The sequence below is a fragment of the Pongo pygmaeus genome, chromosome 19, assembly GCF_028885625.2.
Source record: "Pongo pygmaeus isolate AG05252 chromosome 19, NHGRI_mPonPyg2-v2.0_pri, whole genome shotgun sequence".
Taxonomy (NCBI): Eukaryota; Metazoa; Chordata; class Mammalia; order Primates; family Hominidae; genus Pongo; species Pongo pygmaeus.
In genome coordinates this window covers 81,330,089-81,357,733 of record NC_072392.2, presented here as the reverse complement: position 1 = coordinate 81,357,733, position 27,645 = coordinate 81,330,089, and the positions used below count along the sequence as shown (strand labels likewise).

At 36.2% G+C, this 27,645-nt stretch overlaps 1 protein-coding gene across 6 annotated transcripts in view; it reads right to left on the bottom strand.

Moving 5' to 3' along the window:
* TANC2 (tetratricopeptide repeat, ankyrin repeat and coiled-coil containing 2) overlaps positions 1 to 27,645 on the bottom strand; it is a 487,927-nt gene that overhangs the window by 329,196 nt on the left and 131,086 nt on the right. For 3 of the 6 annotated variants that reach the window (XM_063657089.1, XM_054458934.2, XM_063657088.1), the window contains exon 4: positions 5,668 to 5,850. In XM_063657089.1, the coding sequence (XP_063513159.1) occupies positions 5,668 to 5,850 (183 nt within the window). The remainder of the gene's footprint in view (positions 1 to 5,667; positions 5,851 to 27,645) is intronic. The other 3 variants (XM_063657090.1, XM_054458935.2, XM_054458936.2) reach the window with 1 other exon arrangement.

Below are 27,645 nucleotides of genomic sequence, written 5' to 3'. Positions count from 1 at the left end.
TATGTGCTTTACATGTACTAATTAATCTAATTCTCTTATTACTCCTATGAGGTAGATACTATTATCATCCCTAGTTTAGAAATAAGGGAATTGAAGTACAGAGACTTTAAACAAATTTGAGCGAGATTACACAGTCAGGAAATGACAGGGTTCATTTTGTTATACTGTCTCAAGAGATTTTGCATTTTATACATGATAAGACTTACAGAAAAGCTATACAGCAAAACTTATGTCATCCCTCTCCCACTTCCGATTAAGAGTTATCTCTCTAGGCTACCAACAAACGCATGCATGTGTGTACGTATGTCTGCATATGTATCATTTAAAAACACCCATGGGTTCCTATTGAGAAATATTTGGATTTTCATTTTTTGCTATATAAACAATATCACATATATGTACACACATACATACACATTTTCAAATCTGATCAAGCTTATCTGTAAAACAAACTCTTAGCAATAAAATTGGTGTATTAAGTATTATGTGCCTTATAATTTTGATACACATTGTCAAATTGCCATAAAAATGGTTGTACCAGTTTTCACCCCTACCCAAAGTATGTATATGCAAAATTTAAGTTTTACTAAATTTAACAAATGTACATAATGGGTAAATAATATAAATTCCGTAAGAGTTGAATGAATGAAGTTTTAGCACTCCTTAATCATCTATCTACGCTGAGGATCTTTATGATATTATGGGAAAGCATCTTGGAAGGAGCACTGGGCAAGAATCTAGAGACCACAGGGAACCTCTGCTTACTCTCTTCCACATCGCCCCCAAAGCACAGCAATACCTAAGTAAGTCCAACGAACCTTGAAACCTGCCCAATTTTTAGGTCTTCTTTACTGTTTAAACCATTTGGCTGTATCTTTCATTACTTGAAATAATAAAAATCTTAATTGATATACTAGATGCTCTGGATGAGCTATTTAACTTCACTAAACCTCGATTTTCTTCTTGGTAAAATGAGACACATGTGGAGGGACCGGGTATTAATCCTAACTCTGACCGCTGCCTAGCTGTATTATCCTCCACAAGACATTTTACTTTCAGTAAGACATTTACCTCTCTATGAACTTAATTTGCTCATCTGTAAAGTGGAGATACCAGTGACAAAAACACAAGCTAATAAGTGCATGCCACACAACAGGCATTATAATGAAAATTATTGTCATTATTATTGCTACCACTCATTAAAAAGTGCGACTTTAAAAACATAAAAAGCTCTAAAAGTTCCCACTGGTATCTAACATGAAAAGCAATTTTTACAAATTTCTCAACAAATTTTATTAACAATAACGGCTAACACTTTCTGAGCCCTTAAACACAGTTTTTAAAAAGTATAAAACAATGTGATTATAAGAATAATACAACCACCCAGGAAGTCGGTTGTACTGTTGTTATCCCCATTTTACAGATGAAGAAACAGAAGCAAACAGTCGTGATGTGACACTCAGAGTTGGGATACAAACTCAAACAGTCGGACCACAAAGTCTATGTCTCTCTTGAACACATTTACTACATTAACTTATTTTTGTACTGAATAGAGTGAAGTGTGTATACATTTAAAAATTAGTTTTCAAGCTCTAAACTATATCTATTATTGAGCTGGTCTTTACCCATTCTTACTCCCTCCAGACTGAAAATGAGTCAAAGTATTTGGAAATGGACCTATATCTGCAAATGAGTCTTTATATACACCGGCATGGAAGACTAAGATAAATATGTTAAGAGTATAAAGGTTACAGAGTAACAATGATAGGAAAAGGATACTCCTTTGTCATATCTTACAAAATGAAAACATAAGTACCCACCTTATTAGAAGTGGAGACAATGACTAATAATGACTATTTAAAGATCACGAAAATCTATGCAGCTGTCCCTCAGTATCCATGGGGGACTGGTTCCAGGACCTTCCTTGGATTATGCTCAAATCCTTGATATGAAATGGCATAGTGTTTGCATATAACCTATGCACATATTTCTGTATACTTCAAATCCTTTCTAAATTACTTATAATATCTAATACAATGTAAATGCCATGTAAATAAACAGTTGTTAGACTGTATTGTTTAGGGATTATAAAAAAATCTACATGTTCAGTACAGATAGTTTTTTTAAGAAAAATATTTTCAATCTGTGTTTGGTTGAATCCATGGATTCAGAGGGCTGATTGCACAAGGCTAATGAACATGTGATACTCTAGTCCCTCATACTTCATTCTCTACATACTTGCCAACAAGATTCGATTACAAGGTAAATTGGATCATACTACTACCTGTTCCTTCTCTGTTTAAAGTCCTACAATCCTGGTATGTGATGTTCCCCTTCCCGTGTCCAGAGGTGGGAGGAGGGGGGAGGGGGGAGGGGGGGGAGGGGGGAGGGATAGCATTAGGAGATATACCTAATGTAAATGATGAGTTAATGGGTGCAGCACACCAACATGGCACATGTATACATATGTAACAAACCTGCACATTGTGCACATGTACCCTAGAACTTAAAGTATAATAAAAAAATAAATAAATAAAAATAAAAAGGAAAAAACAAGAGAGAGAGAATAAATAAGGTAAAAAAAAAAAAAAAATCCTACAATCAGAGTAGGCTCCTTACCGTGACCCTAAAAACCGTGGCTTCTGTCTACCTAACTCTTTTTATTTATTTATTTATTTATTTTTATTTTTTATTTTTATTTTTTTTAGTGGCAGGGTCTTGCTTGTTCTGTTTCCCAGGCCTGAGTGCAATGGTGCTATCAGAGCTCATTGCAGCTCCACCTCCTGGGCTCAAGCAACACTCCCACCGTAGCCTCCTCGGTAGCTAGGACTACATACGGGTGGCATGCCATGACACCAGCTATTTTGTTTTAATTATTTGTTGTAGAGACAGGGTCTCATTATGTTGTCCAGGGTGGTCTCGAACTTCTGGCCTCATGCAATCTTCCTGCCTCGGCCTCTGAAAGTGCTAAGATGACAGGTATGAGCCATCGTGCCCCAGCTCTAACTCATTTTCTACTACTGTCCCTTCAGACTTACTCTGCTCAGGCCACACTTGCCTTCTTTCCATTCCTTGAACATGCCAAGCTCATTTCTGCTTTAGGACTTTTGTTCTGACTGTTAGCTCTGCCTGGAAAGCTCCGATCCCAGATCTTACCATGGCTGGCTCCTTCTTAAATTCAAAACTCAGCTCAAATATCTCCTCCTTTGACTCTCCCCAGTCATTGCATAGAAGGAAACTCTACCTCAACCCCAGTTTCTATCCCCTTCCATGTTGCATTAGTTTTTTGTAGTAGTTGCCACTATTTAAAATTCAAGTATTTATTTACTGGCTATGCATTTATTAAATCTTTTCTCAACTGAAATATAAAATCCTTGAAAGCAGGGGTCTTAGTGGTCCTTTTCACCAGTCTATCATACCTAGAGCAGTGCCTAGGCATGTAATGGGCCTTAGACAAATATCTGTTGAATGATTAAGTAAAAAGCACTGAAGAATAATAAGCAAACTGCTTTTAACGGTGCCAGAGACAAGAGACTATTAGAAAGTCACAAAGAAAATAGAATATGATGACTCTTCAGGCCCTATTCATTCAGTTTGGTTGGTAATATGAATACATATAAGGCACTTGAAAGTCTGAATGTATGGAAATGGAGAAATTACTAAGTGTAGTCCTAATGGCCTGATTAAATTATTGCATTTTGATAATTAATGCCAAGAAAGAACCATTCTTTGGAGAAAATTTCTTTATGGTCGGCTAATTTTTTTCCATTCAACTTTCCTTTTACTTACTTATAACAAGATATAATTAGAAAAGAAGGGGTAACTGATGATTAGGTAAGAAGGGATAACGGATGAATAATCTACTAAGGTTTTTATTTTGAATTTCAAAGTAATTTCATTCCAGGTTAAACTAGACAATTCTTATCATCTGCTTCACTTGGCAGAAAATTGACCAAAGAAACATTTTCCTGACATACTCTTTCAGTAAACAGTTGTTTTCTTCCAAAATTTAAAAATGCATTCTTAATCATTAACTTGTTAGGCCTTTGATAGTCTTCAATAAATAAAACTATGAGAAATTACAGAAGCTTCAAATACTGTAAAATTAAAACTCAAAAGTTCATACATGTCATTAATCAGCTACACTCTGCATTACTGCTTCACTACAATACCTCTGTGATATTAGGTATGTTATTGACTTTGTTATATTTAATAGTTATCTCTTAATAAAGGTTGACTATTAAGTTGACATTCAAATTAAGATAGGCAAATGGGATAGGAAAGCGATTCTCTAAAACTTCAGGCAATCCAGCTCACTTCTACATAGAAACTGGACTTGCTATTTTTTCCACTGTGTGTGGTAAAATGAAACACATCACATGACAGCCAACAGATTTGGGATTTTTATATTTTTAGTAATCAATAATACCTTTGACTGTAAAACAGGGAGAATTTCTAAGCACTGAGATTTTATTTAAGCCTAATCACATAAAATTCATCATATTTTTGGACATTAGAAGGGAACTGGTATTTCAGAATATTATGTTTTTAGGCTATTTTACCTATTTTTTTTTAATCTAATGACCAAAGTGTCTTTAGACTGAAGTATCTAATGACCAAAGTGACTTTGATTTGTTTATTTTTTTGAAAATGCCAATAATACGCAATGTAAAGAGGCATAATTTATGCTCTGTAGAACTATAGAAGAAATGCTATTATTTTAATGAAAATTATAAACAGTGAAAAAGTTTCACTCTACATAGACAGAAGTGCCCAAAAATTTCATTTCTCATTTTCTTTTGAATTGTCATAATGATAATCAAACTTCTCTACTGTCTAGCTCAATGTCAGACAGGAAACAGTCAATATATCCTTTGTGAATAACTTAATTTCATGCCTCCATGCACTCAGAACCCATCAATACTAGTCAACTTACTGACATCAGGGATATATTGATAATGCTAGAAGAAATCTAACAAAGTGACCCAGGATTACATATTTTCACACATAAGCATTCTTCAACTATATATTAAAATTTATTTCCTGAAAAGATGTAAAAGGACAAAAGTTCATTTAATAAAGCCACAGTTTCACACCTAACAACTTGATCTAAATGGGTAATACATATTGTGAGATCATATTAAAGTCAATATAATCCATAACTTATGAATTATAGTAAATATCCTAAGAAGTTAATGTCCAGTGTAGAGGAAAATATCTAAATTATCTTTTAAAAATAGATATAAAATATACAAATAACAATTTCAAATAAAATATGACTGATGTACATTTGCTGAACTATCAAGCTCCTATTATCCTAAAATTAGAATGTCTCCATCTGTTTACCTGACATGAACAAGCTGATAAATGAAATCAGAACAACAGTGTATTCTGGCAAAACCAGAAACTTCCTGAAAACCTAGAAAAATATGTTCACAACAGATGGGTCATTTGGAAAATAAATATATCAATCTGTCAAACTGAGTACTGTTCTAATTCTCTAAATTAAAATCAGTTGGAGTTTTTTTTTTAGTATCAAGAGTCTGTGACATTAGGGTGGCCAGAGAGGAAAAACCTAAAGATGCAAATATACACATCTGATGTGACCTAAACTGTCATATCGTTAGGTTTCCTGTTAAACATACTAAATTTAGGTAAAGTCCTTACCAGTTAACTTCTTCACAGGCTGGAGCCGAACACTGATAGACTGATGTGTGAGTAAGGGGGAGGATGGAAGAGAGCGAGACATGCCCTCCATAATCCGAATATGCTGCATACCTTCACTCACTGGAAGTGGCGGGACGGCGTAATCTGGCTCAAAAGCACAGTCGCTTTCTGTGGAGATGCCACCTGTTAGAAGTGGATGGAACAAAAGAGCTAGTGAGAAAAGATCCTGCCTTCCCTATTAAAATACATCTTATAGGATAATTCAGAACAACAAATATTAATTTTTCACTGTGAAAAATCAAAGTATTTTCACTACATGCATTCATTTCTACACTTACTATGTACTCAATTTCAGGTCTAGCACTACGAAACTGAAGATGAGTAAACTAAGGTTCCTTCTTATAAGGTGTTCACTGTCTCATGAGAAATGCAATCATATAAGAAAATAATTTCCACATAAGTTGTATAAAGAAATGATCTTACTTTTTTTTTCTGATAAGACACACATTAAAAGTATTTATCTGCTTAGCAAGCCATCATGTGCAATTGCTAGTAGGATCACTGTAACTCTATTTCTTTCTCCCTCCCCTCCTCCAAGAAAATACATAAAAACTCAAGTGGGTAAGACTGACATTATTATATAATGATCTTTGAATCTATTCTAATTTTTAAAAAGAGTAATTATATGCTGTTTACTTCTACTTATATGCTGTTGACTTCCACTTCTGGTAATGGCAGAATTATGTACTTCAGATAAACTTTTCCCAAGGAAAATTAGAACCATAAACATATGGTATAAAATTATATATATATATAAATTTTTACATATATAGTGTGTGTGTGTGTGTGTGTGTGTGTGTGTGTGTGTGTGTGTGTGTGTGTGTGTGTGTGTGTGTGTGTGTGTGTGTGTGTGTGTGTGTGTGTGTGTGTGTGTGTGTGTGTGTGTGTGTGTGTGTGGTCTAAGGCCCACCAAGGGGTGAAAGTGGAGCTAGCAAAACTCCAACACTTTTGTTAAAAGCCCAAAGAACTATACTCTAGGAGCAAGTAGGAACTGAAACGACTGGTTCTCACAGGGACTAAAGCTCAGCTCTAAATATTTCCCATAAAATTAAATTAAGACAGTCTTGCATTGACAGTGCCTGCTAAAAACAAACATAAATCTTTGTGGAGGAAGGTAATATCATCATAGGTCTCAAATTATTTATATAATTTATCACATACTGCATCTAGCCCTTAATTAACAATAACAGAGATAAGAAAACATGAACAAAGTAAATCAGAGAAGCCATATAAACCAGAAATAGTCTCATAAGGAATACTGAATACAAAACAATGAGGGACAGAATTTAAAATAATATGCTAAATATGTTTAAGAAAATAAAGGTTTAAAATCTTAGCAGAGGAATGAAATTATGAAATTAAAAATTTAATAAATAGATGTAAAGGTAGATTAGACATCAAATTAGTAAACTGAAAGATATGTCAGAAGAAAACATTAAAATGATGAATGGAGAGTCAAAGAATGGAAATGGATTCTTAGATATGACACCAAAAGCACAAGCATTAAAGGAAAAAATTAATTGGATTTCATCAAAATTAAAAACTGTATGCAACAAAGGACACTATCAAGAGAGTGAAAAGACAATGCTCATAATGGGAGAAAATATTTCCAAATCATGTATCTGATAGAGTCTAACATCTAGAACAAGCTTATCTAGCCCGTGGGCTGCATGCGGACAAGGACAGCTTTGAATGTGGCCCAAATCAAATTTTATAAACTTTCTTAAAACATTAGGGTTTTTTTTTTTTTTTTGCGCAATTTTTTAAAGCTTATCGGCTATCGTTACTTTTGGTGTATTTTATGTGTGGTCCAAGACAATACTTCTTCCAGTGTGGCTCAGGGAAGCCAAAAGATTGGACACCCCGATTTATTAGGTTGGTGCAAAACTAATTGCAGTTTTTTGCCATTAGTTTTAATAGAAGGTATAAAGAACTACTTCAACTCAACAACAAAAAGACAAACAATCCAATTTAAAAATGGGCAAAGCTGGGTGTCTTGACTCATGCCTATAATCCCAAGACTTTGAGAGGCCAAGGCGAGTGGATCACTTGAGCCCATAAGTTTGAGACCAGCCTGGGCAATGGAGTGGGATCCCATTTCTACAAAAAATATTTTTTTAAAAAACTAGCCAGGTACAGTGGCATGTATCTGTAGTCCCAGCTACTTGGGAGGCTCAAGTGGGAAGATCACTTGCGCCCAGGAGGTTGAGGCTGCAGTGAGCCATGATCACACCACTGCACTCTAGCCTGGGTGACAGAGTGAGACCATTTCTTGAAAAAGAAAAAAACAAAAAACAAAAACAACTTCAAAGTACTTGAATAAACATTTCTCCAAAGAAGATACACAAATGGCCAACAAGAACATGTAATGTAGCTCAACAATCATTACAGAAAAACAAAGCCAAAATGAGAGACCACTTTATACCCACTAAAATGGGTATAATAAAAAAATGAGAGAACAAAAAAATGTTGGTGGCAAAATTAAAATCTTCATACACTGCTGGTGGAAATGTAAGACAGTGGTTCCTCAAAAAGTTAAACACAGAATTACCATATGACCTAGCCATTTCACTCCTTTGTATATACCCAAAGACATGAAAACAGGTTTTCAAGCAAAAACTTGAACATGAACATTCACAGCAGCATTACTCATAATAACCAAAAAGTGGAAACAACCCAAATGCCATTAACTGGTGAACAGATAAACAAAATGTGGCATATTTATACAATGAAATATTATCTATAGCCATAAAAAGAATGAAGGTCTGATTCATGCTACAACATTCAAAAGCCTTGAAAACGTACTAAGTGGAAGAAGCCAGACACAAAAGACCACATTTGTATTATTCCACTTATATGAAATGTTCAGGAGAGGCAAATCCACAATCTGCCATGTTCTCTCCATTTCTTCAACCACGACCTTAGCTGAGGCCACTATTATCTTATCCCAAACTTCTATTGGGAGAAATCTAGGATTTATTTTCTATCCTTGGATTTCAGGAATTTTACTAGGATTAACTTTTTTTCTTCTCATTCATCTCTGGGCCCTTTCACTTACTATGCTGACTAAATCTTCTCTTCCAACTTTTCTTTTCTCTCTCTTTGGAATTCTGGTCAGATAAATACTGTATCTCCTAGACTTACTTTTCAAGTCTCTTTCTCTCATCCTTGATTTCCAGTCTTTCATGAATATATTTGACATTGATTCATATGAAATTGCAGTATTTTACAGTTACATAAACAAAGAGGCATGCCATCAGTGTAATTCCTTAACTGAGGAGTCCTTTTATTGAAAAAAATCAGCATTAGATTTTTGAAAGCAATATATTTGATTTAGTGAAGCACCTCTTTTCACTTAAAATGTTCCAATGTTAAAAATTAGCTGATAATTTTAGAAACTAATAACACTCCTTAAGGAATAATACTGCAATTAGTCCAGTTTGGCTGTCCTACTTTACTTTTCTGCTTAAAACTATTTTCTTCCATCTTCTTTGTCCTATAAATTGTGCCTGAACTTATTGTAGCTACAGAGAAAAAACTAAAAATACATGTTTAAAGTACTGGTGAGCAGAGAATTTGATTATATACCAGTTTTTCCTGGGTAACTAGCAATCTCAAAATCTCAGTGGTTTACATTTCCTGTATGCTCATGAGCCTTCAGATTGACTCTGAGTCAGGTGATCTAGGTTGCGCATGATAGGGCTAGCTAGATACCAGTGCTATGGTCAGGTTCAGAACACTGCTATGTGTCTTCAATATTGGGCCCAGTCACTGAAGGCAAATGAACATACGTAGCACGCTCTTCTTGGCAGAAAAGAGGAGTGCAGGAGGCCAAGTCAAATCAGAGGAACATACTTAAGACTTCTGCTCAAGGCTGGGCACAGTGGCCCACATCTGAAATCCCAGCACTTTGGGAGGCTGAGGCAGGAGAGTTGCTTGAAGCCAGGAGTTTGAGATCGATGTGGGCAACAATGTAAAACACTGTCTCTACAAAAACTAAAAATATTAGCTGGGCGTGGTGTACCTGTAGTCCCAGCTACTCGGGAGGCTGAAGCAGGAGGATCAATTGAGCCCAGGAGTTCGAGGCTGCAGTGAGCTACGATCATACTACTGTACTCCGGCCTGGGCAACAGAGTGAGACCCTGTCTCTACTGAAAAAAACAACAAAGAAAAACCTCTCTGCTCACTAACATTCCACTGGCCCAAGGAACTCATGGAGCCAAGAGAAGCATCAGTGGGGCAGGGACATATACTTGGCCTATACCAGTGGGAGCTTCTGCAAAGTTGCATAGCATAAGGAATACATGTATAGTTTTATAACATGAAGTTAAAAAAAAGGGGGGGGCGGGGGAGGAATCCAATTTACCAAGCACGTAAGACAGCATCTACTGGTACTCTACATTACTCAATCTTTATTTTCTACCTTTCTTTTCCTGCTTTAGTCAACCAAATTAAAAGTGACTGAGATAATGTGATGGAGATGTGGCAGAATTTAAAAACTGCTAACTTGACAGAAAAAATTCAGTTATGCTGGACACCTGGTGACTTAGACATTCAGAAGTTGAGCTCAGAACGCACCAGAATCTAAAGTGTATGGACACCAAAGAAATGTTAGGAGTGACTGTGATCCAACTGAAATTTCAGTCATCACGAGGTATTATACTTAACATAAATGATTATTAGATATTAAAGTTCAAGTTAACAGAGAAACTCTTCCATTGAAGACAATACATATTCTAGAGAACTGCCTTCTAGTTTTTCAAGTAATAAAAATAACCACAAATAAAAACCTAGAAATCAAAAACCTCTAGCATAATAAGTTCACTTGTGATAATTCAGTGAACTGTGTACATCACTGGCGAATTTTTCAGTTTACATGACATGCTTCAATAAAAGTTTACTTTTAAAAAGTACACAGAAAAAAAATATATAGCATGGTGATAAACTGGCCCCTAAAGACAAAGCAATTTTGCATATGTAACAGAAGCAAAGGAGTTTTGCCTAAACCATTCCAAATGTCTTTTTAACTCAGAGCTCGTATCATCACTCTGTGACTCTGTAACATCCTTACAAGTCCATACATCAGGCAAGAAACAGGCCCCAAGAAGTTTAACAACGAGTATAGGATCATATGATCAGACAACATGACTGCCTATGTAAAAATTCCAAGGTATCTACAAAAGAGCTATAAGAAAAAATAAGTCAGTAAGGCAAATTCACAGGTTACAAAGTTAATGTACAAGAATCAAGTGTCTTCCTATATACTAGCAATGAACATTTGGAAAATCTTAAAAAACATTTAACCAACATCATTACAATAACACTACTAAAAAGATAAAATATTTAGGAATACATCTGAAAGAATACATACCATGTACTCTGAAAACTACAAGAAACTGGTAAGAGAAATTAAAAACCTAAATAGAGCCAGGGGTTGTGGCATGTGCCTGCAGTCCCAGCTACTACTTGGGAGGCTGAGACAGAAGAATTGCTTGAGCTCAGGAGTTTAAGACCAGCCTCAGCAACATAATGAGATACTGTCTCTAAAAAAATGAAAACAAAACCCAGAAAACCTAAATGGAGCAATGTACCATGTTTATGGATCTGAAGACTCCATATCACTATGTCAATTGTCTCCAAAGTGATCTACAGGTTTGAAGCAATCCCGATGGAAATATAGCAGGCAGTTACTTTTATAGTAATCAATAAGCTAATTTAAAAACTTATACAGAAAAACAAAAGAACTAGGATAGCCACAACAATTTCGAACAAACAAAACCAAAACTGGAGTCCAAACAGTACATAATTTCAAGACCTACTAGGCGGTACAGTAATCCAGAGCTTAGATGGTGTTAGAAAAACAATGGACACAAAATGAATGAAACAGTCTAGAGCATCCAGAAAAAGAACCACACATATAGCCAACTAATTTGTGACAAAGGTCACAAAGGTCACAAAGGTCACTAGTACAAGGCCTAGTAGAATGGCCTAATACAGATACTCAACATCATTAATCATTATGGTAATTCAAACTAGGAGTTACTACTACACACCTAGTAAAATGGCTAAAATAAAAAAAACAAAATACTAGCAAAACCGAGTGCTGACAAGAATGAACTAGAGCTCTCATATACTGACGGTGACAATATCAACTGGTATATATAAGTTGGGAAACAGTTTGGCAGTTTGTAAGTAAACCTACCATATGACCCAGAAATCCAGCTCCTCGGAATTTACTCAAAAGAAATGAAGATATATGTCCCTCCTCCCACACACAAATGGAAAAAGTATTACTCTCCACAAACTGAAAAGTACCCAAAGGTCCATCAACTGATGAATGGATAAACAAATTGTGACATATACATACAACAGAATCTTACTCAGCAATAAAAAGAATGAACTTCTGATGTGTGCACAAAAATAAAAAATGGGTAATACGTTCTTATACACCAATAACAGACAAACAGAGAGCCAAATCATGAGTGTACTCCCATTCACAATTGCTTCAAAGCGAATAAAATACCTAGGAATCCAACTTACAAGGGATATGAAGGACCTCTTCAAGGAGAACTACAAACCACTGCTCAACGAAATAAAAGAGGACACAAACAAATGGAAGAACATTCCATGCTCATGGAGAGGAAGAATCAATATTGTGAAAACGGCCATACTGCCCAAGGTAATTTATAGATTAAATGCCATCCCCATCAAGCTACCAATGACTTTCTTCACAGAATTGGAAAAAACTACTTTAAAGTTCATATGGAACCAAAAAAGGGCCCGCATTTCCAAGTCAATCCTAAGCCAAAAGAACAAAGCTGGAGGCATCATGCTACCTGACTTCAAACTATACTACAAGGCTACAGTAACCAAAACAGCATGGTACTGGTACCAAAACAGATATACAGACCAATGGAACAGAACAGAGGCCTCAGAAATAATACCACACATCTACAACCATCTGATCTTTGACAAACCTGACAAAAACAAGAAATGGGGGAAGGATTCCCTATTTAATAAATGCGGCTGGGAAAACTGGCTAGCCATATGTAGAAAGCTGAAACTGGATCCCTTCCTTACACCTTAAACAAAAATTAATTCAAGATGGATTAAAGACTTACATGTTAGACCTAAAACCATAAAAACCCTAGAAGAAAACCTAGGCAATACCATTCAGGACATAGGCATGGGCAAGGACTTCATGTCTAAAACACCAAAAGCATGGCAACAAAAGCCAAAATTGACAAATGGGGTCTAAGTAAACTAAGGAGCTTCTGCACAGCAAAAGAAACTACCATCAGAGTGAACAGGCAACCTACACAATGGGAGAAAATTTTTGCAATCTACTCATCTGACAAAGGGCTAATATCCAGAATCTACAAAGAACTCAAACAAATTTACAAGAAAAAAACAAACAACCCCATCAACAAGTAGGCGAAGGATATGAACAGACACTTCTCAAAAGAAGACATTTATGCAGCCAACAGACACAGGAAAAAATGCTCTTCACTGGTCATCAGAGAAATGCAAATCAAAACCACAATGAGATACCATCTCACACCAGTTAGAATGGTGATCATTAAAAAGTCAGGAAACAACAGGTGCTGGAGAGGATGTGGAGAAATAGGAACACTTTTACACTGTTGGTGGGACTGTAAACTAGTTCAACCATCATGGAAGACAGTGTGGCGATTCCTCAAGGATCTAGAACTAGAAATACCATTTGACCCAGCCATCCCATTACTGGGTATATACCCAAAGGATTATAAATCATGCTGCTATAAAGGCACATGCACACGTATGTTTATTGCGGCATTATTCACAATAGCAAAGACTTGGAACCAACCCAAATGTCCATCAATGATAGACTGGATTAAGAAAATGTGGCACATATACACCATGGAATACTATGCAGCCATAAAAAAGGATGAGTTCATGTCCTTTGCAGGGACATGGATGAAGCTGGAAACCATCATTCTCAGCAAACTATCGCAAGGACAGAAAACCAAACACCGCATGTTCTCACTCATAGGTGGGAATTGAACAATGAGAACACATGGACACAGGAAGGGGAACATCACATACCGGGGCCTGTTGTGGGGTGGGGGAAGTGGGGAGGGATAGCATTAGGAGATATACCTAATGTAAATGATGAGTTAATGGGTGCAGCACACCAACATGGCACATGTATACATATGTAACAAACCTGCACATTGTGCACATGTACCCTAGAACTTAAAGTACAAAAAAAAAAAATCTCAAAAAAAAAAGTGGGTAATACAGTCAAAATACTATATACTACGTGGCTTCATTTACAGAATATTCTGGGAAATACTATAGTATTAGAAAATACTTAAGTGGTTGCTAGGGATTAGGTTGAGGGAGACAACTGATTACAAGGGGGCATGAGAGAACTTTTTATGGAAATAAGCTATATTTGATTTAGTGGTATTTAACACGACTATATATGTTTTAAAAATTCATGGTATGTACACTTATAATGGCAAATTTTACTTATATAAATTAAATAAACCTGACTTTTAAAAAACCTAATTTGTAATAACATACTCACTGTACACTTATGATTTGTGAACTTTTCTAATTGGATACTTTGTCTCCAAAGTACACTTTTAAAATAACAGCACAGGTGGTAATCTGGTCCCTAAAACGAGTGTAGGCATGTTAAACATAATACACACAATAACAATGCATAATTTCTCAAAGGGCTTTCATGTATGTCTGAAACAATGGGGTTTGGCCTAAATTATTCCTAATGTTCTTTCATGCAAAGATTTATACCACTCTGAGACTGCAATTATCTCACACATTCACATATTATTAAATACTAAAAAAAATTAAGCAGAGAAAGTTTAATAACTAATTAAAGATCATACAGTCAATCAGCAACAGAAGAAAATTAGAACCCACATCCTTACCATGGTCTACAAAGCTCCACATGATCTGGCTCCCACCTACTTAATTCTCTCACCTCCTCCCCTTCCAACTTCTCTGACTCATCCCTTCCCACTTTCCCCCTCAATTCACACAGCACTTATCATTACCTGATATGACTTTCTTCTTTTATTTCTCTCACTCCTCCAGAATGAAAGTATCTTAACAGTAGGGACTTTCTCTCGTTTGTGTATCATGTAACTCAGACTGATTGAGACATGGGTATTAATGTAGCCCCTAGCTGGGCAGAGGGGCAAAGCTGACTCAGGCCTCCAGTCTTCTGTGGAGACTCAGCTCTGGCCCTTCCACCTGCCTGGACTGCTCTGTCCCAGGGTCTTCTTTCGGTGTTTTCGTCTCACAATCTCAGCACAGAAGGGACATCTTTACTTGCAGAGGCTTTAATGCCCTGACTAGAATCTCCAGTGCAGACTTGAACAGTAGTAATAGCAGACATAAGAAAAGGAAAAACTTCCAGCTTTTCAATAGTCTGTCTGCATCAGTGCGATGCAAATAGAGAGGACTCCTAGTGAAATAAATTCTATGAATGAAATCTATATAGAAAAGCCTTCAAAAGGAGTGCTTATGTTATTCTGCAGGAGACAGAAATAATAGACAAGAGACAAACCATGAGTGTAAAGATTGTACAAAACCCTTCAGTAACCATTATTCCCTTCAGAGACATGGGAGAATTCAAAATAAAAAGAAACCCTTTGAACAATTTTAGAGCAGGACAGTATTTGATCTATAGTCACCTCCAAAACATACATGAGATCTCACACTGAAGACAAACTTTACGACTGTAATCAGTGTGGAAAGCTCTTCAAAAACAGCTCTTGCTTTGTAGTGCACAAGAGAATATACACTGGGCAAAAACTCAACACAAAGACCGTGGGAACCTTTAGTAGGAGCGCTCATTTTACTGTGCACTGGAGCGGATATCCATGTTGGAGAAAACTCGACAACAGCACTGACTGGGAAAAAGCAGAAACTTTCACCTTACAATGGCTATACACACATGAGAGAAACACAACGAATGCGGTGAATTCAGGAAAGTCTTGAGCAGGAACTTTAATATTACTGAACATGTTTAGACACATTCTGGGAAGAAAGGCTATAAATGCAATGACTGGGAAGGTTTTCAGAAGTTACTCGACCTATGCCTATGGAAAAAGGTGAGGACATATAAAGGAGAGAAATCATATATGTAATGAATATGTTAGGCTTCAATAGTCCTTCTTGCCTTTAAAGATATGAAAAGTCACACTGGAAAGAAACCTTATGACTATATACCACATAGGAGGGCCTTCAGCCCAAAATTTTCTCTTGTTCTACACAAGAGAATTAATACAAGGAAACAAATCATATGACTGTTTAAAAAAATCAGTAAGGACATATATTTGAAAAATTTAATTAGGTTCCAATTAGGTTCCAATTCCAGGAAAGATGGAGTACACATACCCTACCTTGTCTCTCTCACTGAATACAACTATAAACCCTGGAAAGAATGCATAGAGCTTAATTCTAGTTTCCCATCTGGCATGTAAGGAGCTTAGAAGTTTTCACTTCATCTAACATGTAAAAAACTAAACACGTCGAAAAATCAACAACTCTTCTTACATTCTTTAGAGAAGGGAAGTCACGATGTAAACTGCTGTGCCAAAAGTTGGAGAGAGACAGGTGACTACAGAGAATGCAGAAACCCACAAGCAGCAACCTCAGTGGGAACCAATACAGAAGTAGGAAAACCTGAACTGTAGTTGATGAATTATTGGAGGCTCAGGCAGACAAGCCTGAGAAATCAAAATTCTGAGGGGATCCAGTTTCAGAGGGGCCCCAATCTTTTGTGAGTTTTATCTCCTGGAGCACTATCAGGCTCTCAGTCAGTATTGAAGAAAAATCCACTCCTGCTTCCAGGAGGGGCAGAGGAAAGTAACCATTTTGAAATGTACCAGAGAATAGTATTCTTCTTAACCATCAGGAGAAATTACTTTCCCAGAGCTTAACCACACTTGTGAAAGAAAAATACCAAACTTCAGCCTCCTCTAGCCATCCTGTTCCACCTAACTATGAGAAGGGAGAAAAACAAAACAAACAAAAAAACAAAGAAAAAAACAGAGAAGCACTGGTAAACTTCATAGTGAAAGGGCACAGGCTCACCAAAAGACAAGAACAAGTACCAAAGTACTATAGATGCTTCCTTTTCCCACACACCTGAACACTACATTACTAAAGGTTTATTCACCACAGTTCCTTCTACTCAAAACATCATGTCTACCTTTCAGCAAAAAATTGCAAGACACATTAAAAGGCGAAAGATACTGTTGGAAGAGACAGCAAGGATTAGAAACACACCCAGTTACAGTGTGTCCAGATTTGGTTCCTTCTGATGGGTTCGTGGTCTCGCTGACGCAGACCTTCGTGGTGATTGTTACAGCTCTTAAAGGTGCCACGGACCAAAGAGTGACCAGCTGCAAGATTTATTGTGAAGAGCAAAAGAACAAAGCTTCCACAGCACACAAAAGAACGCCAGTGAGTTGCCACTGCCGGCTGGGGTGGCCAGCTTTTATTCCCTTATTTGTCCCCGCCCATGTCCTGCTTATTGGTCCATTTTACAGAGTGCTGATTGGCCCATTTTACAGAGTGCTCATTGGTCCATTTTATAGAACACTGATTGGTGCATTTTACAAACCTCTAGCTAGCTACAGAGCACTGATTGGTGCATTTTACAAACCTCTAGCTAGCTACAGAGCACTGATTGGTGTGTTTTACAAACCTCTTGTAAGAGAAAAGTTCTCCAAGTCCCCACTCGACCCAGGAAGTCCAGCTGGCTTCACCTCTCAACAGCAGGGATTAAACACCCTGCTATAAACTGGTTCTGACTATAAATGTAAACAATTATGATTAATATGCTATGGGCTTTCATGAAAAAAAGTAGACAACATGCAAGAACAGATGAGTAATATAAGTAGATGGAAATTCTATGAAAGAATAAGAAAATGTAGATCAAAAACATTAGAATAGAAATTAAGAATGCCTTTAATGGGTTCATTAGCAGACTGGATGTGGCTGAGGAAAGAGTCTAAGCTTCAGGATATGTCAATAAAAACATTCAAAACTGAAAAGCAAACAGAAAAAAGAACAGAACACCTAAGAACTGTGGAACCACTCCAAAAGGTGTAAATATGCATAATGGGAATAACAGAAGAAGAAATATTTAAGGCAATAATGACTGAAGATTTCCCCAAATTAATGTCAGACACCAAACCATAGACCAGAAAGCTCCAAGTACCCCCAGCAGGATAAATGCCAAACAAACTATGCTTCAGTAAAACACATTCAAACTTCAGAAAATCAAAGAGAAACAAAAAAAATCTTAAACCACAGGGAAAAAAACCTTACCTACAGGGAAGCAAAGAAAAAATTATTAATGTATCTGATATCTCCTCAGAAACAATACAAGAAAAGAGTAGAATGAAATAAAGTGGTTAAAAAAACAAACAAACCTAGAATTCTATACCCTGCAGAATCATCCTTCAAAAGTGAAGGAGAAATAAAGACTTTCCCAAACAAAAACAGAAAATTTGTTGCCAGAAGACCTGCCTTGCAAGAAATGTTAAAAGTTCTTCAGAGAAATAAAATGATATAGGTCAGAAAATCTGATCTACATAAAGAAAGGATAAGCTTTAGAGAATGAATACGTGAAGATAAAGACTTTTTTTAAAATTCTTAATTGTTCTAACAGATAAGTTGTTCAAAATAATAATAGCAACAATATATTTGATTATGTATGCTTGTGTGTGCTATGTGTATATGTATAATATACATATATACACACTTACATACACACACATGTGTGCATGTATGCTTGTGTGTGTGTGAGTAAAATAAATGATGACAATGATATAAGGGATGCCAGGGAGGAATTAGGGATATTTTGTTATTACACAGTATCTGCACTACCTGTGAAATAGTACAGTATTATTTGAAAGATAACTTAAATTTATTGTAAATATATATTGCAAATTTTAGGCAGCCACTAAAAAAGGTGAAAAAAGGAGTGATATAAGAAAGGAAAGAAAATGGAATTATATGAAATTTTGAATTAAAACAACAAATGGCAGAAAAGAGTAGAAGACAAAAATAGAAACTGTGAAGGGCAACAAACAGAAAATAGTAACAAGTATGGTAGATATTAATCCAACTATATCAGTAATCACTTCAAAGGTCAATAATCTAAATATACCAATTAAAAGTCAGAGATTGTAACAATGGGTCAAAAAAACAGACCCAACTAATGTGTTACTTATAAAAAACTCACTTTAAAGGAGTCAATTCCCCAACAAGACTTAACAGTCTTGACCGATGAGTATGTAACAAGAGAGAATCAAAACACGAGGCAAAAATGGATAGAACTACATGGATAAATAGACGAATACACTATTACACTTGAGACTTTGACAGCCTTCTATCAGAAATGGACAGATCCAGCAGGCAGAAAATCAGTAAGGACACAGTTGAACTCAACAGCACCATCAATCAATCGGTTATAATGGACACCTATAGACTACTTCACATTACAACAGCAGAATACACATTCTTTTCAAGCGCACATGGAATGTTCATTATGAATGAACACATTCTGGGCAATAAAGTACACCTTAACAAACTCAAAAGAATAGAAATCATACAATGGTTGCTCTAAGACCACAACAAAATTAAACTAGAAATCAATAACAGAAAGATAGCTGAAAAATCCCAAAATACTTGGATAGTAAACACACATTTAAATAACACACAGTTCAAAGAAGAAATCTCAAAAGAAATTTTAAAATATTTTGAACTAAATAAAAATACAACTTTTCAAAATCTGTGGGATGCAGTGATAGACTGAAATTTATAGTGCTTAATATATATATATTAGAAAAGAAAGATCTAAAATCAATAATCTAAGCATCTATCTTAGGAAACTAGAAAAAGAAGAGCAAATTAAATTCAAAGCAAGCAGAAGAAAAGAAATAATAAAAACTAGAGCAGAAATCAGTGAAATTGGAAATGGGAATCAATAGAGAAAAATCAACAAAACCAAATCCTGGTTCTTTGAAAAGAAAAAAAATTGAAAAGATCAATAAAATTGAGGAGCTTCTAGCCAGGCTAAAAAAGAGAGAGAAAGACACAAATTACTAATCCCAGAAATGAAAGAGGGGTATCACCACAGATTTCATGCACATTAAAAGGATAATACAGGAATATTATAAGCAATTCTACACCCACAATTTGATGACCTAGATAAAATGACCAATTCCTTGAAAAACGCAATCTGGCAAAATTCTTACAAGAAAAAATAGACAAACTGAATAGGCCTATAACTATTAAATAAATTTAATCAGTAACTGGTAACCTTCCAAAACAGAAAGCACCAGGCCCAGATGGGTTCACTGGTAAATTCTACTAAACATTTATGGAAGAAATTATACAAATTGTCTACAATCTTTTTCAGAAGGTAGAAGCAGAAGGACTACTTCCTAACTTATTCTATAAGGTCAGCATTACCCTAATATGAAAACCAGACAGATACAACAAGAACACTACAGAAATTTCTCTCATGAACATATGTGCAAAAATTCTCAATAAAATATTCACAAATCAAATCCAACAATGTATAAAAAGAATTACACACCATGACTAAGTGGTATTTATACCACATATGCTAGGCTAGCTCAACACTTGAAAATCAATTAACAAAATCAATCACATGAACAGGCTAAAGAAGAAAAATCACATGATCATATCCATATGATCAGATCCATAAAAAGCATTTGACAATATCCAAAAGCGTCTGAAGACTGAAAACAATTATCAGGCAGACTGGGGAAGGAGCACAGAACTTAAAGTTCTGAAGTGGTATTGAGTTTACTATGTTTTTTCCTTGCATTTTACCTGGCTTGGAGAGCTCAAAACTCAGAGAAGTATCTACTGGGTAAGATCAGAAAAAACTACAAAAGAATCCCTCCCTTTCTGGTCTGAGGACCAGAAAAATGGGCCCTTATGGCTCCAAGAGACTGGAGGAAATCTCCCCCTTTTTTTCCCTTTCCCCCTTTTCTTCCATCCCAGTTCCCAGGCAATTTCATGGCAGTAGCAGCACAGATGCGGTAGTGGTGACTGGGCAAGCACCTGAACTCTGAGAGAAGGGAATCTTTTTCTCTTATCCCAGGAGTTGTGGTCCCAAGGGTGTGAAGCACATCCTCACTGCTGTTGCTTTTTTCTCTGTCTGTTCTCTTATCACTTGGTCTGGATGAAGACACAGCTACAGGAAGTGACTGGCAGAGTAGTTAAACTGAAGCCCCCATTTTCTGTCCAGAGGACTGGGCAGAAAGGTCCTGGGGAACTGGAAAATGCTGGTGAGATTGTGGTGAAAAGAGATCATGAAAACAATCCCATAATGCTGTATATGAACTATTGGGCTCACCTCTGAGTTGTGTGTGCATGAATCTGATCCTAAACAGCATACTATAGGCTTTTATAACAGAGCTAAAAGTTATACCACTACTCTGGTCCCAAAATGCACAGTGGGTCACACTTGTGGGACTGACCTAAATAGCACTGCAAATACTTTAAAACTTGAACTGATATTTGACCATAGACTCCAGAAGGCAGGTAGAAAACTGTCCTGGACGTAATCTGGGTGACTGGCCTCTGACACACAGACACAAAAATCAACATTCTCCTCAGGATTTAAACAAAACTCAGGGTCTCATGAAATAATATTCAAACTATCTAGGACAATCCTAAACTATTTGGCATATGAATAAATAGGAAAATCACAACTTGAAAGGGAAATGTCAATAAACAAACGTCAACCCTGAGATGACACAGATGTTGAAATTAAAAAAACAAAGACCTTAAGGCAACTCTATAATAATGCTTCACTATATAAAGGCAAACATTCCCAAAATGAACGGAAAGACAGAAAGTCTCAAAATCCGGCGTGTATTTTACCTGTAAAGAATATCGTGCTTCCTATCAGCCAGATTTCAAGTGCTCAATAGCTACATGTGGCCAATGACTATGTATTATACCATGAAGTTCTAGACCTATATTCAGAATAAAGTCCAATCAGTCTGTAGAAAGTAAGATTAAGAAGTGTGATCCAACCACCAAAGACTAGAAAAAATCCATGGATGATTACTCTTACCACATCCCCCATTCAACTCACCTATGTGGTCTATGCAAAACACAGACAAATCTTGGAGAATTACAGTAAATTTTTGTAACTTATTCAGTTTGCAGCTCCCACTACTGCTACCATTCTAGATGTAGTTTTGTTGCTGAAGCATATATTAACACATCCCTGGCACCTGGTTTGCAGCCACTGACCTGGGAACAGAACCATCAGAAACAGTATGTGTTCAGCTGTCAAGAGTCAGCTATGTTTTCACTGTCCTATCTCCTGTTAATTCTCTGGCCTCTAGGTCATAATCTAATCCACAGGTACTTTAAGTGCCTTTCCATTCCATAGGGCACTATTCTGGTCTACCACACTAATAGTATGTTGATAAGACTTGGTGAACAGGAAATAGCAACTAATCTAGGTACCTTGGTAAGAGGCTTATTGCAGAACTTCAGGTTACCGTTAGTATTTTGGAAAATAGCTATGCCATCCTCTGCAAAAAACTATTAATCTTTTCTGAAAGAATAGTTTTTGGCTTATTACAGGGCTTAGAATAAATGGTTTGACCATGTGCCACCATATTACCATGTGACCTGGGCAGCCTGCCATGAACTTAGTATTATTAGACCAACAAAACAATATAATTGGGTGTGCACTGCAGCACTTCATCATCAAATGGAAGAGTGTATGTGAGATGAGGCTTCAGCAGGTCTTGAATCATAAATAATCGGTATGAGCAAGTAGCCATAAGTCCATGGCTCCTACTTTTGCTTTATCATTTCTTTTCTCTCAATTTGGATGTATGATTTGATCTCATGGAGAATTTTCTAAGACCACCTGACTGGGGAAAAAAAAAAAGTCAGGCCTTGTTTAATGATGGCTCTGCATGACATGTAGATGACAACAGCACAGCAGCCCCATTCAGGGGTGGTCCTGAAGGAGTGGGTGAAGTGAAGAAGTGAAGCCCTCCCTGTGGCAGAAATTTGAGCAGGGCCTGATTGTCCACTTCGATTGTAAGGAGAGATAACAGAGGTACTGTTCTATACTGACTCATGGACAGTGTTTAATGGTTTTACTGGGTATTCAGAGGCTTGGAAGGAACAATTAGAAAACTGATTACAAAGATATCTGGTGTCAAAAAATTTGGCTGTATCTCTTTGAAAGGGAACACACATGAAGTAATTTATGCCCCATGTGAATACCTGACAAAGAGCAAACATAGCAGAGAAAGGGCTGCTTAACCTGGTAAACAAGATGGCCTGTTCTGGGGACTCAGTCTCAGTCAATGAAAATGGCCTACCCAGCCACTCTACCCTACCCTCATTAACAAAGGGATGGAATTTATACATGGACTTAGCAAAATGAACTTCCTCTCATCAATACTAATCTAAGGCCACAGCTGAATGATCACCCTACCAACAGTCCATACATGTGCTGGGGGACAGGTAGGTACATATGCCAATATATGGTACCATTCATAGGACGATCAGAAAATTACCTCTCTGCTCATTTCTAACTCCTTGTGATTTCCCCTTCCTTCTTAATAAATCAACTATAAATTTAAAATAAATTTTGTTACATTCATTATTTACCACTTCTGTGTTTATAGTGCGAAGGTTTTCAGGTTTGTCTTATTCTGCCCCCTTGTGGGAACCAGCTCTTCAATCTTTCACTAGGAAATAAACATTAAAACCAACTGCTCTTCAAATGAAACAAAACAAAAAAAGTATCAACTCTATAATAATTTTCCCCAGGCTTTACCAATAGATCACTTCCTAATAATTTCTTATCCAACTGTCTATGACCCTTCAAAAAGACTTACAAAGTTTTTCCATAACTTTTATCTCTTACCAGAAAAATTCACTTAAGAATATTTTAAAATAAAATCTTTCTAGATGTTCATACCTTTTCCGAACTTTTTTTTTTTTCTTTTTTTTGAGATGGAGTCTCACTCTGTCACCCAGGCTGGAGTGCAGTGGCACGATCTTGGCTCACTGCAAGCTCCACCTCCCGGGTTCACGCCATTCTCCTGCCTCAGCCTCCCGAGTAGCTGGGACTACAGGCACCCGCCACCACGCCCAGCTAATTTTTTTTTTGTATTTTTAGTAGAGATGGGGTTTCACCGTGTTAGCCAGGATGGTCTTGATCTCCTGACCTCGTAATCCACCCGCCTTGGGCCTCCCAAAGTGCTGGGATTACAGGCGTCAGCCACTGTGCCTGGCCTTCCAAACTTTTTAGTTGTCATGCTTTTATTCCTTTTCTTTCATAAAGGTGAATAAGCTTCTACAAGGCTTCTAATGTTAATTAGGCCAATTATCATAAGCTAAATAGGCTGTTTAATATGTTCTAATACAAAATGTGCTTGGGGCCACGTATTCCAAGAGCTTAAGATTACAAATTATCATAATCATTTTGCAAATCTGAACACTCATATATGAGGAAATAGTGGAATACATAATGGGTTACTTAGACTATCAACCAATACACAGATTTTAAGAAATTAAGAATTTAAGTATGTTCCTGGAGGGACGGCCATGCTATACTGTTAACTGAGAGAGAAGGGGAGAACTAAAACTGCATTTTGTTTTTCAAAAACCTTCAAACTGGTTTAAATATGCATATGCATCCTTGCATATGCCAGTATGAGCTCAGAGGAAAACACGGAAAGATACAAACTGAATGTAGGTATTTGTTACTTTAGGAGAGTGGAACAGGAAGAAGCCTTAACATATCCTTTTTAAATGTCTACATTGTTTGGTATAAATTAACTTTTTAAAAAATTAATGAAACTATAACAATACATTCTAAGACATATCCCTAACATTCTAAATAATAATGAACTATTGGCCTCAATTTGGGGCTATGTATTCCAAGAGGCATCTCAACTTTAATTTTATAAAAATAGTGTGCTTTAACTTAAAAAAATCTATAACAAATTAAATTTCTGAAGAAATACAGAACAAGCAATAAAGATATTTCAGAGGGATTTATCATTTAAGCTCAAATCTTCCAAATATTATCCAACCACCAACAAACAAATATATAGTTTATATATCAGAATGAAAAGGTTCTAAATACATGCTACCAACAATACTGATTTGAAACTTGGGATGTAGATAAGTATAAAGCCAGAATATAATATAAAATTAATATTTCCTATAGGAAAATAATAGTGATTTCACAACATTATTCTGAGAATTAAATGAGGATTATGTGAAAACACCTAGTTCACAACCTGGCACATAAACAGAACAGTCTTATTCATTAGTAATGCTAGTATACTAGATATATTCTTATACTGAGATAAAGAAATAATACACTGAATATTGAAATAATTTCCTTGTCACTCTATGTAATTAACCACAGTTGGTTCAATAAAGAAATCATTGTAACTTTCCAGACTGAAGAATAATTTGTGTGTTTCAAGAGCATAAACATCTCATTTCTACTAAATATTTTACATATTTGCAAGGAAAGAGGATCAGAATACAGTATATTTAACAATTTAATATACTAGTTCTATTGACATACCAGCATGTATTAATCAAATAAAGTTGGCTACAAATAATGGAAATCATGCAAAGCCACACCGTCCGCATTTTCCCATCTTCCAGCATGAGCTGGTTTCGTGGACATCATTACACCAGTACACATCTTGTACACCAGAACTCAATGCCTTGCATAATGCTATTTTTGCAAAAGAAAATAAAAACTGGGTTTCAATCATATCATGCTGGTTCATCTACCCACTTAATGTCTAGAACCAAGTAAGTTGCTTACATATATATGATCGCTAATGAAAAAAATCATTTAACGCAGAAAATTGAGCCAGTAAAACAAACAAACAAAAAAACCAACTCTAATAAAGTAACTCAAGATTCCTGAAATACAGAATCCAAATTCCAGGAATTGTAGTTTCCTTCATCAAACTTGATAACCTAAATACAAGGCACTAGCACTGTTCTGTATGCAAAGATCCTGCTATTAATAAACTCCTACATTACTAGGAAAAATGGAGACCCAATAGACAAATAAGACAAAATATAATAATATAGTGCAATTATATATAATATGCTATTGGAAAGTAGAAAACCACCACCTAACCTGAGGCAGTCACACTGGGGTTAAACTAACACAATCAGTTTTACAGTCACATTTCAAGAGCTGTCTCCCATCTCCTACATATAATAAGCAGAAGACATTGGAGGTCTCTGCCCCTAAACTGGAACAGTGAATATAAGCATGTTTGAGTCAAAATCCACTGTACCGGAGAGACAGATCAGAGGCCAAGGAACTTGTTAACACAAAGGAAAGAAAAGGACCCTCATGCAAAGAGGGTAAGACATTGGCACAGTCCAACAGACAACATATATTTCTGCTGCTACTGGAGAAGAAACATCAAATAGAAACTGTATCCACAATCAGGCAGGGCAGATTATCAGGCAGTATGCACCTATATGGGTATCAGCTGTCTACAGCTAGCGTTTGTTCTGAATGAACTAGCATCTGTCCTGGTAGGTTGATGTTCATGCATACTAATTTTAAAATATTTTGAGTGCTATCTATATTTTAATAAAATGGAAGGGCACTGGTTCTGGGTTAAGATGAAGTAAGCACACTATGCCTTAACTGAATGCAACTAAAACCCCTGAATATAACTGAAAATCCTGGAAAAGAATGATGAACCAGCAATCTGAGACTCAGAAAAGAAAACAATAGTGGGCAAACTGTGGAAGAAAACTAGAACTTAAAGTACAACCAGTTCAGCAATGAGTTTCCGGCTGTTTTTTATGCACCCCAAACCCCAAGCCTGAATCCAAATCCTGGAACTACACACCAGGAACAAAAACAAAGGGATACAAAATAAGTCTTCTCTTTCTGGTTAGAAAGTGGGAATGGAGGGCCTCTATATGGGACTGAGTGAATGGAGGAAATCCCCTGGCTTTTTCTTCTTTTACCTTTCTCATCCAGCCCTGTCCCTAAGCAAGCCCATCTCACAACCAGCAGCTATAGCTGAAGAGACACATAAATCTCTGAGGAAGAGGAATTTTTCTTATCAGAGGACCAGTGGTACAAGGAACGTGACAGAACTGCAAGGATAAATAGACAAATCCACACTTATAGCCTGAGATTTCAATATTCCTTGCTGTTGACCAAGTAGAAAGAAAATCGGCAAGAATATAGAAGACTTAAATAACACTATCAATCAACGTGACCAGGTTGACATTTATAGAAGCTTCCACTCTAAAACAGCATAATACACATTCTTTTTAAGTGCACACAGAACAGTTATTAAAATAGATCATTTCCTGGGCCATAAAACAAGTCTTAACAAATTTAAAATGATTCAACCTACAGAAAGTTTGTCCTCTGATCACAATGAAATTTAAGTAAGAATCAATAAGAGAAAGATATCTGAAAAACTTCCAAATGTTTGGGAACTACATCAACACACTTCTAAATAACACATGGGTCAAAGAAAAAATCAAAAGGGTATTTTTGAACTAAATGAAAATACTACTTATCAGAATCTCTGTAACTAACTAAAGCAGTAAACAGAAATTTTTAACACTAAATTCCTATATTACAAGAGAAAGCTTTCATATCAATGACCCCAGCTTCTACCTTAAGAAACAAGAAAAAGATAAAGTTAAACCCAAAGCAGGCAGAAGAAAGAAAATAATAAAGGACAAAGTATAAATCAATGACACAGAAGACAGGAAAGCAATACAGAAACCAAATACAAAACTGATTCACTGAGATGTATAAAACTGACAAATCTTTGTCCAAAATGATCA